This window comes from Halyomorpha halys, unplaced genomic scaffold (genome assembly GCF_000696795.3).
Source record: "Halyomorpha halys isolate HHAL.00 unplaced genomic scaffold, Hhal_1.1 Scaffold1015.1, whole genome shotgun sequence".
NCBI classification, from domain to species: domain Eukaryota; kingdom Metazoa; phylum Arthropoda; class Insecta; order Hemiptera; family Pentatomidae; genus Halyomorpha; species Halyomorpha halys.
Window position 1 is genome coordinate 204,109 of NW_027114980.1, and position 15,165 is coordinate 219,273.

The following is a 15,165-nucleotide window of genomic DNA, read 5'->3' on the forward strand; positions in this document are numbered from 1 at the left end:
GGTCTGATATTAAAATTTGTAAAATTTCAAAAACTATTAAAATGCAAAAACAATAACTAAATTAAAAACAATTTCCCTTGACAAATACATAGACGAAAAAGAGTGTTATCTAAACAAAAAATATATTTATCTTACAACGGCTATGTTAAAATAACAATAATCTCATGAAACGTATTTTATTTTCTACGAATGTTGCGAATGTTTTTTCAAGCCAGGTTTACGCAGCATGTTTTCGCATCAGTGAAGAGGAAAATCTACTTCTGTATGCATCAAGGGGCACCAGGTGCTTTATAATTTTTCATCTAGGCTTTAACACTGTAAAACTGCAAATTAATAAAAGATCTTCCTTGAAATGATTTTTTTTTATTCTAAAACCTCTTCCTGTTTATAAATTTAATTTATTTGAGCATAATTGGTACGTCGATTAACCATTACAATGTAAAAAAATAAAAAAATGTGAAGCTTTTATTCTAAGAGCTCAGGAACAAAAAATTCAGTTATTTCACCCCAATTTTTAATTACTTGAATGCGAACTATGTATAGTTAGTCACTTGTCCAAATAGATTAGTGTGCCAACCATAATTAATGAGAAGAAAACATGTAACTAAGGGTTTATTATACATACAGATATCTATTAGCACTCAAATGAATGTTAGTATAAAGTAGTTTATTACATTTTTCTTCGTAGGTGTGATATTATCTAAAATAAATTCACAAAACGTTTGTATCTATTCGGACAAAACCTTTGGTTTATAAAGACATATATCTCAGGAACCATCAAACTTACAAAAAGTTAAAAAACATGTTTTTTCTTTACATGTAATTACTATCATATTTCACATAAATAAAGTTATAAAGTCTGAATGGAGTTGATGTGTGCTGGAAGAGCAAAAATTCAGCTTTCCAACAGCTGTGGTAACATGTAATTTGGAGAAAATCCTGAGATATTTATGAACAAGGGGCATCGGATAATAACTAATCATAAATAAAAATCAATTCTTTAAAAAAATATTGATTTACAAATAAAACTAAAGTTAACTTGAAAATCTTAAACGAATAAAGATGTATATTATTTTTATCGAATATAGTTTCGACAGTAGAATAAATGAAAAAAACTTGATAGATTCGAAAGAGGCTTGTTCACTTAATGCTATCATATCATTAATAATAGAAGAGAAAATGTTACGGAATGACCTTTCGGTAACTTAATTTGATATTCTACAGTGTAACGATCATTCCAGTAAAGCGCTGCCCAAAATAGATCCGGATCCTTTCACAAAAATCTACATACCCACACGAACCCACGAACCGCTGCCCAATCTATTTCCGCTTATCTTCCGGAGGTATCTGGACAAAAAATAGTTCCGAAACGTGAACTGTCAACCGAGAACTATGAATAGTCAAAAATTCATTCTCATGGCATTTCATTCATAGGATACTTAATAAGTTATAGAAAACCATCATCATGATCTCGATTATAATAAGCTGTGTCGTGTCTGTACTTCTTCCGGTAATAATTCCAACGAATCCAAGTCTTGTGGTAACCAGTTCTTTGTTTCAGAGTCATTAGGTACACAATCTGCCCAGTGAGATCAACATTTACAAAAAAAATTCGGCGATGAAAAATTGGCTCGATTAGTACTTTTGTATTTTCTCCCTAGGGATGTGATTTTCTGAAAACAGGTTGCAACGGCGAAGAGCTCAGTATTTATTTGTTCACCTCCTTCAATTACTACTCTCACACACCGATCTGAGGGAGAACCTTACTCTAAGAAAGAGTAGGAGATTCTTGACCTTGAAAGTTCTCACAGTAAGTCGGTATAGGTATAGGAAGTGTATTTATTTTGCTTTTACGTTTTTCTATACACCAACAGGGGCAGGATGGTACAAACACTCATGATTGACCATAAATAATGTTAGAAAAATATAAACACAGATTTTATGATTACATAACACTTCATTCCTAAGTGCTTAAGGATTTGGATCCGATCAACATGATGCACACTCTTTAACATCTCATCGAAGGGCTTTCCAGGTATCAGGAAACGGTGACAAAAACTTTCGGGTTGGATACTTTTTTAGGCCTCTCAATATATTTATATTTTAACACCTGCTCGCAAAGCAAACAAAAACTTTGAGCACCCTCCTACTGTCAATAAATAAATTACATGTCAAATAAAAACGACTGTCATATTATTATTATTTTATTTTTTTCAAGCGAATACCTAGTAATTTTTGAGTATTTCCATATTGTTGAAATATGGTCAGGGTGGTTGTCAAAAAAGGTACACAAAATACAGAAAAAGTACAAAGTACAGAAAAAACTATTTTGTATTAAAAACCAACGATTATCCCACCGTAATAAGTCTTGATGAAGCACTGCAAACAGGGGTGAAACCATGCTTCCTTTTTCATTTTTTTTTCTGCAACATACTATCAACTAACAATGTTCTAATTAAATATTTTTTATTTGATTAACTAAACAAAATTAATCAAGATATTATTTCCATGTAAACACTTCGCATGTAAGCAACTACTTACGTTAATATTAAAACCTACTGTGTATAGGTATATAGTATAAACCTTAAAAAGTTGTAGATTTTGTTGGTAAGACTTATACAATGATATGAAATTTTTTTTTTTAACTCAATACCTAATTTACAGTTATTAACAATTACAATCAAATTCTTTTGCATTAAGTAAGATAATCAGTGATCAGTCTAAGAAAATATTATTTCTCTACAAACAAGAATCCTATAATTCATTCATTCAAACAGACAAAAAATATAGCTTCAGACAAGAGAATACTGTTCAAAAACAAACTAACGTCAGAAAACTTATGTTAGATTTAACCGCCAATACGCAACTTTTGTAAATGGGCGAATAAAAGAGGTCGGGAGACAGAACATACTAGAGAAGAAAACATTCAGTGTGAGCAAAGGGATCTCAAGAATGAGCGGAATGGGAGGAGCGACGCTCGAGTCAAGTAAAAACCGGTACCTACCTCGAGCCACCAGGATGGCTTCTTTTCCCGCTCTTAAATGTCCATATTACGTAATGAAACAAATAAATAAATCGCAGCTGATAAAACCTTTTTATTTTTTCAAAAACCTACTTTAACATAAAAGAGACGTCCCACTAATAATGGTTTGATTATCACGGCAGATTCCATAGTTACACATACATCCATTAACCATGATAAAGATATCTATAATCTTTAATGACAATTGGTCATTCTTCACAGTCACTCATTATACCCAACAACTGCTAGAAAGAAAACCATATCGTCGCTAAAGCTGGGATACCTTGTAAAACTAAAATAACCAACAACGCGATATAAATATTTCAATAATATTCTTAAAAATCATCTTATCATTCTAAAGACATCTCATCTCAACCATCCTTTTCTAGGAAACCTACATATTTTATTTCTGACTACAGAGTTCTTTCGAGATGTCTTCAGAATAAATTTTTTTTAAGGATATCATTTTTTTTTTCGTATTAGCTTCCTTTTACAGCTTGGGAGACGACATCCAATCATCTCACTAATGCAAAGAAAAGGTCAGCGTTTGAACATCAATAATTGAAAATTAATGATATATTTTAAATGCATTATGTATCGACACTTAACACACATATTATATATGTATAATGAAAAACTGATAATTAAACGTAAGATTTCAAAAGTTGCATCCTAGGGTCAAGAGAAGAGATGGGCATTCTTCATCATGAGTACCAACATAAACACGTATTTCCTCGAGAAAATAAAATGAAAATATGATACAAATTTAAATACGTACATTTATAACAAAAAATATAAATTAAACTTTAAAATCTTCCAATTGTGATTTGGATACTTAGTGTAATTTTACAAAGGCATTTATGACTTAAAAAGGAAAAAAAGAAACAATTAAAACGAAAATAAACTTGTAGCCCAATGGAAAAACCGGCCACAGCTTTGTTTCAATGCCAACCTGCCAATGGAGAAACAAATGACGAGAATGATTAATGAAGGCATCATTGTTGAACGGATCCTCTGACATATGAGCATTTAGAGGGGGCATTGTTTATATTGTTATACTCTGAAGAGGAACGCTCTTACTAAGGGAAAAAACTAAATTAACACCAACAATACTCTTTATTCGCAATTAAAAAACTCATAATGTACTGGTAGAACACGACCAAATTATTTTTAATACTTAAATTTGAAATTAATTGTAATAGTCTCAATAATGAAGGACCAATATCAAAAATAACTATTTTATGGATTGACTTTTAACTGTTTCTATATTAAATGTAAATATACATACGCAGATTACTATTAAGATGGCCAGCAACCGGTCACATTAATCCTATCAACAATGATACTGACAATAAATATTTCTATTGTTAACTGATTACCTAAAGTATATTTATTATAATTTTCTAATAATATCTTGTCATTATAGTCTTAATTCTTCTTAATCTTTACCAGAAAAGTTTGAATGATCAAACAAAATCAACTAAAGTAATCGTAAACAAGCATATTTGTAATAAGCTTAATATGAATCTCGAATTTTAAATTAAAGAAGGAAACTTAAAATGAATGATAAAATATAAATTTATGCGTAACTTATCTTAAAAATTTAAATCATGATTAAGTTATTTTATTGGATAATATAGAAAGAAAAAAGGTAATTCTACTTAAAAGGTTACATACCAATGCTGAATATAAACCTAAGATGTTTATAATATATTAATTAAGTTGCAAGACAAAAAATAAACTACGAAAGGGTGAAAGGTTAGGGTCAATGGAACGGAAACATGCACCAGCGGCTCCGGGAGGATGGTCCAGGATCTTCAGGTAACTGATACATATTATGTTAATGATACAAAGACATGATAATTACCTGAGCTGATGATGGGATGATGTTATCTTCAAGTGTTATCACTGATGACTTTTGAGATGAGGATGTACACGAACACTAAGCACGACAAACCTACCTACTCTACGGCGAGAGAAGGTCTAACTGTACACAATACCCCTTCCCATTTATGGCCCTCCCAGGGCACACACCTGATCCCCCGACTGTCGCGCTATCTATCACTCGGCTTCCCAAGTATCAGGGCCTACCTATCAAGATACTTCACGGGTTAAAAAACTATTTTTTCTACCAAGTACAAGAATCATAATATCATTAATGAAGTCTATTAACAACACAAATTTTACACATACTTTATTATAACAAATTTGTAATGTATAACTTTACAAAATATAAATTTGATTTAGGAAGGATAGATTGACAAAAAGTTCTCTTCAAGAAAATATGTAAGCCTCTTGGCTTTCCACTTACTCATATAATAACCATAAAGGCCTTAATTTCAAAGTTAAAAAAAGTTTTCAAGAAGTTGGTTGAGCGGCGAAGGTAATCTGTACAAGCATAAGAAAATGTTTAATTTGCTAATAAATATGTCAAAAAGGTTTATTTGGTTTTGTAGACGGTATACACAATAATTACAATCAAAAATGTTATACTTACATTCATAAAAAAATTACATTTTAACAGACATCTATAGTTTGTTACCATACTTTAGCAACTTAGAACACTTCCTAATTTCCTAAAAATATTAGCTTCGTTGAACATTTTCATAAAAACAAGCTAAAATAATTAATTGATAAGGATGTTATCAACCAACTTCTTGAATTACATTTACGGACAATATTATCTCCATTATTAATAAAATAAATATTTAAAAAGTTGTAAATTATTCATTCATTTAATTTAAGCATAGAGTATAAAAATATTGTCCGTATTAAAACTTGGTTTTTAATTTATTTATGATCTTGTAAAGTGACTATAACTAAAGAAAATTTTGTGACATTGGAAAAGAAGTATTCAAATTAAATTTCTGTAGTGTTAATTGTTCTATATTACTAAGATCTTAGTTTCAATAGTGTTTGAATCAATGTGTGGAAGCTTTACAAAATGCCTAATTTGCTGATAGGTTTGTGAACAAATTCTTCTTTAGTGTCATTGAAATAAACAATAATTACAACCAAAAATATGATATTTACATTTATCATAGAAATTAGATTTGAACAGAAATCTATATACATTGTTGATATAATTTAGCAAATTTAAATCTCTTGTAAAATAGATTGGCTTCTGACTACATTTTCAGAGAATGAATAATTAAAAATTTCTATAAAGTTAGAAAAAGGTTGATGCTACCAAAGACCACAATTAATTAGTCACAATTTGGTTTCCTTCATATGAACTTTATTTTTAAATAAAAATAATATGGTACAGATGGAGATTTTAATATTAAAAAATGCCAAATATATACATAGATAGGTAATAACTTTAAAATAAATATGAAAAGGCAATACAATTATTTAATACCTTCATATGTATACTTCACAAACCAATCTGCTTATTATCAATGAGAACAGTGGGAACTCATGCATTTTTAAGTTTTTAAAAAAAAAATATAAAATATTTTAAATTAGTATTGACTGTCAAAAAGGTTATATTTTATAAAGAAGTTTCAATTTAAAATACAAAATTGGAAACCTATAATTCAAAATAACCAAAATGTATTCAAGCTGGTTTCATAGTCTTCTTAATAGATTACTCAATATAATTTTAAGTATATTTTTGATTTAAACATTTATATACGATATTAATTTAAAACTCTTATCCTTAAATTGAAATAAATGAACAAAAATTTTATTAAAATTTATTTTATAATAAAAATATCATCTGTACACATCGGGGAAGCAGATGGAATATTTTCATTATTCATAGTAATTTCTACTGAAGTGAATTTCAAAAACACTACGCCTATGGAAGAAAAAATCATTTAATTAATTAGTTATACCAGCCCAGGAAAAATTATTCTCTTTATAAATAAACAATAATTATAATCTAAATACGAAAATTGTATGTGTGAGAAAAAAGAAAACCAATTTCTTAAGTAGGTAGTATTTAAATAAATTAGTAAATTTCCAAAGAAAAATCTGTCTTGCTAAAGACAAAATTATTAAAAAAGGTTATTAATAAATACTAAAAAGGAACGAACAAATTAGATTATTAACTAACAATGAAAAATATTTAAATAACACAAGTGAAAAACAAATTAATTAATTTTTTTTCAACAATGAGTAACAAAGGTTTCTGATAGATTTTTTTATGTTACATCCAATGGTTTAGTCATTACAGGAGAAAAGTGAGCTTAAATGGCTAAAAATCACAGTTGCTGTATAAGTACAAGTAATATAGATAATATAAAGATATTGGTATCGGCATTTAGTGGGGGAAACAAGTCTGGCAAGTGGGCCTAGTGGTCCTTTTTGCTAACCCCTAGTGGCCACATGAGCTGCCACCGAGTACTAACCAAGGTGGGAGTGTCAAGATTCATTTTTTGGGACCGCCGAAAAATAAATATTAACTACCCCAGATGGGAATCGAACCCACAATGTTAAGAACCGAGCACCCTGGAACCTACGCCCCAACCTGAACAGCCATCGCATCCCTTAATATAAAGGTAAGAAATATGAGATTCTAAGGTTTATTTTGTTCTCGTGAACAATTTTATACAGGCGATACCTTGTTTTTCCCCTGCAGTCTTCATTTTATCTGTCTACATAATTTTTTTTTTAATTTATGCAAGTAATTTTATGTTTACCTGTAGGATTAATCTTCATCCTAACATTGCCAGATGTCATGTTTTTAGTTACTCCACAGAACAAATCCTATGAAATGCAAAGAAAGAAAAATTAATCAATATCCACATCTCTCTGATCTTTTTTTTTATTTATTACTTAAAATTTAACTAAATTTTAACATTTTTTAATTGCACTAAAAATAAATAACAATAAAAATTTAGTCATACCCTTATAAAATTATTTTGGGTGATAAACCTACTATAGATGTGTTTGAAAATTTATTAAACAATAATAAATAAGATCCAGTATTAATGATAAACTTATTAAAATTGTTAGATTTTTCTTAAATCACATTTTTTTTTCCCCATTGTCTAAGTTTATTTTTATTTTTCTCTACTAAAGATTTTATAAGATTTAGCTCTAATTTATTACCTACAATACAACAATTAAAGCTTATGACCATATAAAAGTTAAAATTTTCTACTAAATCTAGACACAGTAACTGAAAAATAAATTCAAAAACCCATTCTATTCAATTAAATTTTGTAAATATTTTTACCTAGAAGTAAACTCATTAGACTTATTTTCATTGATAAACAAAGTGATAAGGAAAAAAGAATATTCTTCTAAAAGAATGTACAGGAAAAATATAAACCTTTATTATATATCCATGTGGATTATAGAGGCCAAGATCTTTTAAGGTCCTTGTCAGGAAAAAAGGCATCCCATCAGTTCTTCTGCTCACAACAGCTACAGCATATGAGTGATATCCCATATAGCTTGGCAAGACTGGTTTACGCCAAACTTCCAAATTCTTTTTCTGACAAAAAAAAAAGTTACATGAAAATTTTTCTATTACTTTTAAGAGCTGATAATACAAAAATTTATATGGAAATAAGATTATTGGATTAATTAATAATTCTTTATAATATGTAAAGCTGGAATGGATTTAAATTAATGAAAAATTCAATATTCATAGATTTTCATAATTATTTAATTAATTTCATATTGTTAGATCCAATCACAAAGAGTATAATTAAACATTTCAGATCATTACATTTATACATTATAATTTTTAATAAAATCATTACTTAATGTCTTACTTTATAAATTCTTCGACCCTGGATTCCAAGTTTATCTTGGTTGATTTCAATGATATCCTTGTTCAACAAGATTTGAGCAAATTCAGGGCGTATAGTTTCAAAATCTGTAGAAATAAACAAAGGTGCTGCAAGGATAGCCCAAATAGCCATTTGAACCTTTGCTTGGTCAAAACTAAGACCAAAGTTTCCAATAATCAACTGTAAATAATAAAAATATTTAATTTAATTCTCAGGTTTGGAATTGATGCAATAAACATATGTCATTATGGCATTCATAAAATTTACTACGCCAAACACGCAATCTAAATTTAGTCTCACCAAGTAGTGGGATCTCTTAAAGGAATTCTCAAAACCTGATTATGTTAAGGTTCCTCCCTGACCTTGGGAAAAACTTCCTCTTGTGCTATTGCGGAAGTGTTAAGGAAGTTTTGTGGACCCTCATCCAAATACTCCATCTGTTTAAGGTATGTATGATATTTTCAAAAAACACTCAGGCAACCAGAATTTACTGAAAGTATAGGGAATATCTCCTTGGATACTTCACACCATTTTACAATTTGAGGCACTTTTTAAATATTGCTCTATCTTAAAGTCTCCTCTTCCCGTTTTAAGCAAATATTTCAAAAGTGATATAGGGCTGTCGCTCCTTGGGAGTCCTAGTGGGGTGGGTTCAGCCGGGAAGGATGGCCTTTTATTTTTGTGTTATGATCTCCTCTTGTGACATGTTGTAAATCGACCAACCTACTCGCAATGATTGGTTGTTTGAAAAGTCAGATAAGTAAGGCTACCACGGAGGGCAGGAGTTTGGAATTATACCGTCAATTATTTATATATACTATGTAATTATTTTAATTTAAAGAAATTTTATTCCAAAAATCAGTAATCTCCAATTTATTTCATTTATAAATTTTTTTTTTACCAATTCATCTGTTGAAACTATTAAGAAACTACCTCAAAATGCTACTATGAAAAAAAAAAGTTAAAACAAATAAATAATCTAAAACTCTAAATTAAATTTAATTTCCTGTTGTTATGTTTAAATGAATATTAGTGTTTCTACCTGTATTTCAGAAAAGATGGTGCTAATGAATTTGCCATTGAGATTTTTCAAGGAACAGGTTGGGTGATTATGATATAAGTAATTATGACCAATTACTTCAGAGAATGAATACTATTTTACACACCATTTGGCTAACCTGAAAGCTATAAGATGACTGATTCCATCCCTGCTTCTGCTATCTGTTGAGTGGTAAAGCGAAGATATGAATGCTAAATATTGCTATAATTGTTTTCTTCATGAACTACATTGTCTTTGCAGTCCTATAGCTTTTTGATCTCAGGACCAAGACTTTTCTTATGAATGTATGATATAATATGATTTGCAGAATATGAAGAAAAACAACCACTGGGATTAAGCTCAGTACTTCACCACATCTAAACTACTTCCTAATCCTAATTGACGCTCATCTCCACTTAAATGTTTACAGAAAATGTATCAGCTACAAAGTGACTAATGTTAGCTCGTCATTCTTACACCTTTAAAAGGAAGTGGAAGGCCCTCAAAATATCTCCAGGAGCCTATTTTCGGCCATTTCTTCTTCATTTTTTTCAAACGTAGCTCTGATTCTAGCAGAATCTAAGCTCATTTAATCATAACGGCACCAATTGGTCTCAGTTTTTCGCAATGGTGCAGCGATGCGTACCGGACTGTTGTTTTTTTATCTAATACGTGAATACTCAGAATGGCTTCTACTGATCAGAGAAACAAGACTTGTATTTGATGCTCTGAGATCTTTCGGTGGGAACAGAATACGACTAACATCCGTTAGTAACAGCTTTGTTAATACTAGTAGTTGTTCATACTTCTTGATACCTGATATATAATGCGTTTATGGAGATAGACTTTTACATATTTCAACTGTTGGCCCAGCATCGTTCCTTTTTTTAGCAACACCGCTTTGAACTAGATATTGCAGCGGGATGCATAGCTGGGCAGACGAGTAAAGAATCAAAGGAAGGCTTCTTCTGAGGAAAAGAAAGAATTGGAGGATTTTTGTGGGGCGACAATGACTAATGAAAACTTGTTTACCTATATGATGGTATTTCATGTACCATGGTAAGTAATGCAGAAAATTGCCAAAAATTATTAAAAGAAATTGAGAATGCAAGACAGAACCAGGAGAGATTACTATTCTTCAAGAAATTAACGGTTGAGAGAGATTTCTCCATGAAATAATGTCCATCGGCAGTCCAATGGAGAATGGAAAGGGAAGATGTTTTAGTATTAAAAATGAAAAAATCTATAGTATGATATATAAAACCCTCAGTGATTATCCAACAATGTACAAATCATCACTACAATAAAAATTCATCTTTGTTACCATATCAGGATCGTTCCAGTGACCTGGCCCTGCATGAATTGCTACCGTATCTTGATTATTTGCAAAGAAGTTCATGATGTCACATAATGAGACCCACGAATCTTCTATGTCAGCATAATTCCTCCATAAATTGCAATGTTTCTTAAGGGCTTCATAGTCAGGCTGCAATAGATTTGACATTATTCATAATAAATTGAAACCACCATCAAGGATTCTACATTGAAAACTCACCTCAATTGCTTCGTCTTCTAAGTAAGCCGGCCAGCTGCAGCTATAGACAATTGGACGCCCAGTAGCATTTAGATACATGCCAAACGCCGGATATCCTTGAAAGATATATTCGCTTATGATAACTTTTTTTTTTATAGACTATGAAAAATTGTAAATCTAATAGAGAACATACATATTACATTTTGTCGTAATAAATATCTTGATCATTAAATGATGTTCGAGAAATTGTCGTCTGAGTATTGGATTTAACAAATTGCTAAGAATATTTTACGTTTTGTACATACGTTTTGTATGTACGAGTGTAAATATGTGAATCATTTAACACTTTAAAATATAGTTCTTTCCCAAAGAGAATGCCACAGAAACGTTTTCTACAACTAATCTACATAATCTTGACCCAATCCACACAATCATAACTGTTTCCTCTTACTTCGTTTAAAATGAAAATGTCCCATCATGGTTCCAGTGCGCAGTTATACTCGTCCATGATTTTGACGGAGTTAGGAATATTGTGGACAAACACGTTTGTTAGTAATATCTTACCCATACTCAGAGGCATTTTCTTGGCGAATTGATTATAAATAAAATAATAATAATAACAACTGACCACCAGTTCTCCTTTCTGCAATTTTCTCATGTTGTTATTGCGTTTTATTCGATTATTTTTACAGTTTATTCGCAGATAGAATTATATTTAGGAGCTCACCAATTTCTTTTTCATGAACTTCTGAATAGCACCCATCCAATTTAACATAATCAACTTCCCATAAAGCGAAAAGGTCTGCATCCTTGTAAATATCTGTGATGGTTCCTGGGTATCCTGCACACGTCTTAGTGCCGAGATTTGCATATATTCCAAATTTCATACCACGGCTATGGATCTGAAATACATCTTCATAAAATTATCTTAAATTTAAACATGTAGATAATAGTGTATTTTTTAATACAACTAATAGCGAAGATTGGCTATGTTTAAATAAGAACTTTCATATTATATAGATATACATAGATTCCACTATGAATATCCACCATTCTCAATCAATTACATCGGTAACAATAAATTTTTGCCTCCTTTAACCCACGTCTCATTTTATTTTTAGAAAATATAACTATGTTAATTTTTATGAAAAAAAAATCAATGTCTAACTGATGCAACTTTTCACTCACATTGCAGAACTTCATCAGGGATAAAAAAAAAAATAAAAAACAATTTAAACTTTTATCTTGTTTTATAGTCTGATTATTAGAAAATCTGAAAATTTTAGAGAACCAATTTTGAGCTCCTTATTAGATCGTCACCCGTAAAATCTTACTTCATTTACCAGTATAAAAAATAAAATAAATAGAGGGCGTAAAATACTCTTTTTAGTATGTTTCATTATAAACTTATGAAAAGAAAAGACACGGCTTATATGGATTCAATATTAGTATTTAATTTATGATATGTACTTGTAATCATTAAACAAATATTGACTCACTTAAAGAATATTTTTATTTGTTTAAGATAATTTTTTTAGTTCATTCTTTCGAAGTTCGCAAATTAAGTTTAGAAAAAAAAATGAAATGTTGAAAATACATGGATACCAAATTTACTGTTTTCGGGGTGTTTTCAATATTTATAATATTAATTTGCATAAAGTGAAAAACAAATAATAATAATAAAATAAAGATTTTATTACTAAAAGGGTAATCATCGTACATATCTTGAGAGGTCCAGAATTCCACTGGGAAATCTAGTTTTGTTTGGTTGCAAATTTCCCTCTTTATCTCTCATTTTTGCCGACCAACAGTCATCAATAACGATATATTCATACCCAGCGTCCCGATAACCACCACTTACCATCAGATCACATGTCCTTTTAATTAATTTCTCACTGAAAAACATGAGACATTGTCAATCTTTTTATTTATGTTAAGCATACACTTGTATAGATATATCCTACTCTTTATTTGAAAAAATCTTTAAAGAGAAGTCAATAGTCATAGGAGACTAGTCAATAGTAGAGAAGTCTATTAACCTAAAATATTAGCATAATTCTCTTAGCTAACCAAGGTGCTGTCAAGATGTAAGAAATAGTACCTGATGCATTCATTGGGACATAACTCACAATCAATTGTACACCTGAATCGTTCCCATGTATTCCACCCCATGGGAGGGGTTATGGCAAGTCCATTGTCCAGTCCTTGAACGGCGTCCAAAAAAAAGATGATCATTGTAATCAGTGTTTCCATCATCATTGGCTCTTCTCGTACTCTATTGTTAATCACTATAGATAGATCATAAACATTTTTATCATTTTGAAAATTTAAAAAAAGAAAACTACTTCAAATTGTTCTTTTTTTTAAGTTGATTAAAACGTCGCAGTGTGCAAAATTATAAATGATAAAACACCAATATGTGATTCGCAGATTATGTTTATCACATAAAAGTAAGTTATTCCATTAACACATTTCTCTTTAATAGTTAAATCAATATGAGATTTCAGTTGGAAAGTAAACAACCACGATTTCATTAAGATTATCCTCAAAACATATGTTTTATTATTTTTTTAGTGGGTAATTTTGTTTAAGTATAATTTTAAGGCCATTATTTTTCTAGAGAAGACAATTACGATATTTGGACACAAAATATTGTGATTTTCACATAAATCTACATATGTTTATTTACTATGTTTATTGTCTATCTCCATTGCTTTGTAATCTCTATTATTGCATAGCATTATTTATTATATATGTATTACATCAAATAATGTATATAACAGTTCTATAAAAAGAAATTATGTGAATCAAAAAATAAATCATGAACCAGACAAAAGGATTACTAAGCAAAAAATTTACGTACAATAGTACAGAATGAATTATTAGAAACAACAACAATTATAACACATATGTTATAAAATAATAAATGTTAGAATATTAAATTCATTGTTTCCATAAGAACAATATTATTATTTTGAAATGAAATGAAAAGACAAAAATGAATCTTTATTCTGGGACACTTGGTCCCCTAAGAATAACAATTATGAACAGAATTATGATGCTTTTGTCTGGCTACATTAAATTAGACTACAAGTTCACACAAGTTTGATATTCTAGGAGATGGATATATACGTAGTTGATGTTTGAATGAGGTTAAGGAGGAAGCTTTACCGATGGATATGGGTAAGGAATTCCCATATGAGGTAGCTCGGACAGCAAAAGATTTTTTATAGGAGGCAGTTCTGTAGGTAGGCATATAGAGATCGGTAGGTTGGAATCTTGTCTTCAATAGGTGAATGGATAAACTAGGGTAAGGAGGTGAATCAAGTAGTAAGGTTTTTTGGTTATTAGGGTTAGATATATAAATGTAACAAGAGGTATTGTCTCCGGATACTGGGATAGAGCCAGATTTGCTCGGAATTGTGATGTGAGATATGGGAACGCCCAGGAATATCAAAGATGAATCTTATAAAACAGTTCATTAGTCTTTTTGTTGTCTCTTCTTGTTCAATGAATTTTGGTGAACTAAAGAGTCGCGCCCACCGGTGCGAAAATCGCACGGGATGCAGGACGTAATAAGATGGCGGGGTATGAGTAAGCGTACACTTTTCCTGGTCCTGCTACATTTTCCCGCCTTTGCTCCGAATATTTTTCAGTTCAAAATTGACACGATTTTCCCGCAGCCCGCAAAGATTCCCGATACAATTTTTTTTTTTTGAAATTGATAGATTTATTTATTGATAGATATTACAATCTGCCACACAGTTGTGGGCAATAGGTAATATTGATGAATGATCTCATACATACTAAAATAAAAAATAAA

General features: G+C 30.3%; 2 protein-coding genes across 4 annotated transcripts in view; both read right to left on the reverse strand.

Annotated features, from left to right (window-relative positions):
* LOC106687821 (F-actin-monooxygenase MICAL3) overlaps positions 1-5,041 on the reverse strand; it is a 207,907-nt gene extending 202,866 nt beyond the window's left edge. The window contains exon 1 of one of the 2 annotated variants that reach the window (XM_067052066.1): positions 4,890-5,041. The gene's annotated coding sequence lies outside the window, so the exon portion shown is untranslated. The remainder of the gene's footprint in view (positions 1-4,889) is intronic. The other variant, XM_067052074.1, reaches the window with a different exon arrangement.
* Positions 223-14,009, reverse strand: LOC106687823 (alpha-N-acetylgalactosaminidase). 2 transcript variants are annotated; one of them, XM_067052075.1, is made up of 9 exons: positions 13,444-14,008; positions 13,063-13,237; positions 12,070-12,244; positions 11,364-11,458; positions 11,133-11,294; positions 8,752-8,949; positions 8,304-8,468; positions 7,669-7,735; positions 223-323 (listed from the first exon to the last, which is right to left on the reverse strand). In XM_067052075.1, exons 1-9 carry the CDS (start codon positions 13,599-13,601, stop codon positions 310-312), a joined length of 1,209 nt encoding a protein of 402 aa, XP_066908176.1. In that variant the 5' UTR covers positions 13,602-14,008; the 3' UTR covers positions 223-309. The 2 variants fall into 2 exon arrangements, with proteins under 2 accessions (XP_066908176.1, XP_014287430.1); XM_014431944.2 differs by lacking the exon at positions 223-323 and adding an exon at positions 6,705-6,824 and having other exon boundaries at positions 13,444-14,009.
* Positions 14,010-15,165: the final 1,156 nt, after the last annotated feature.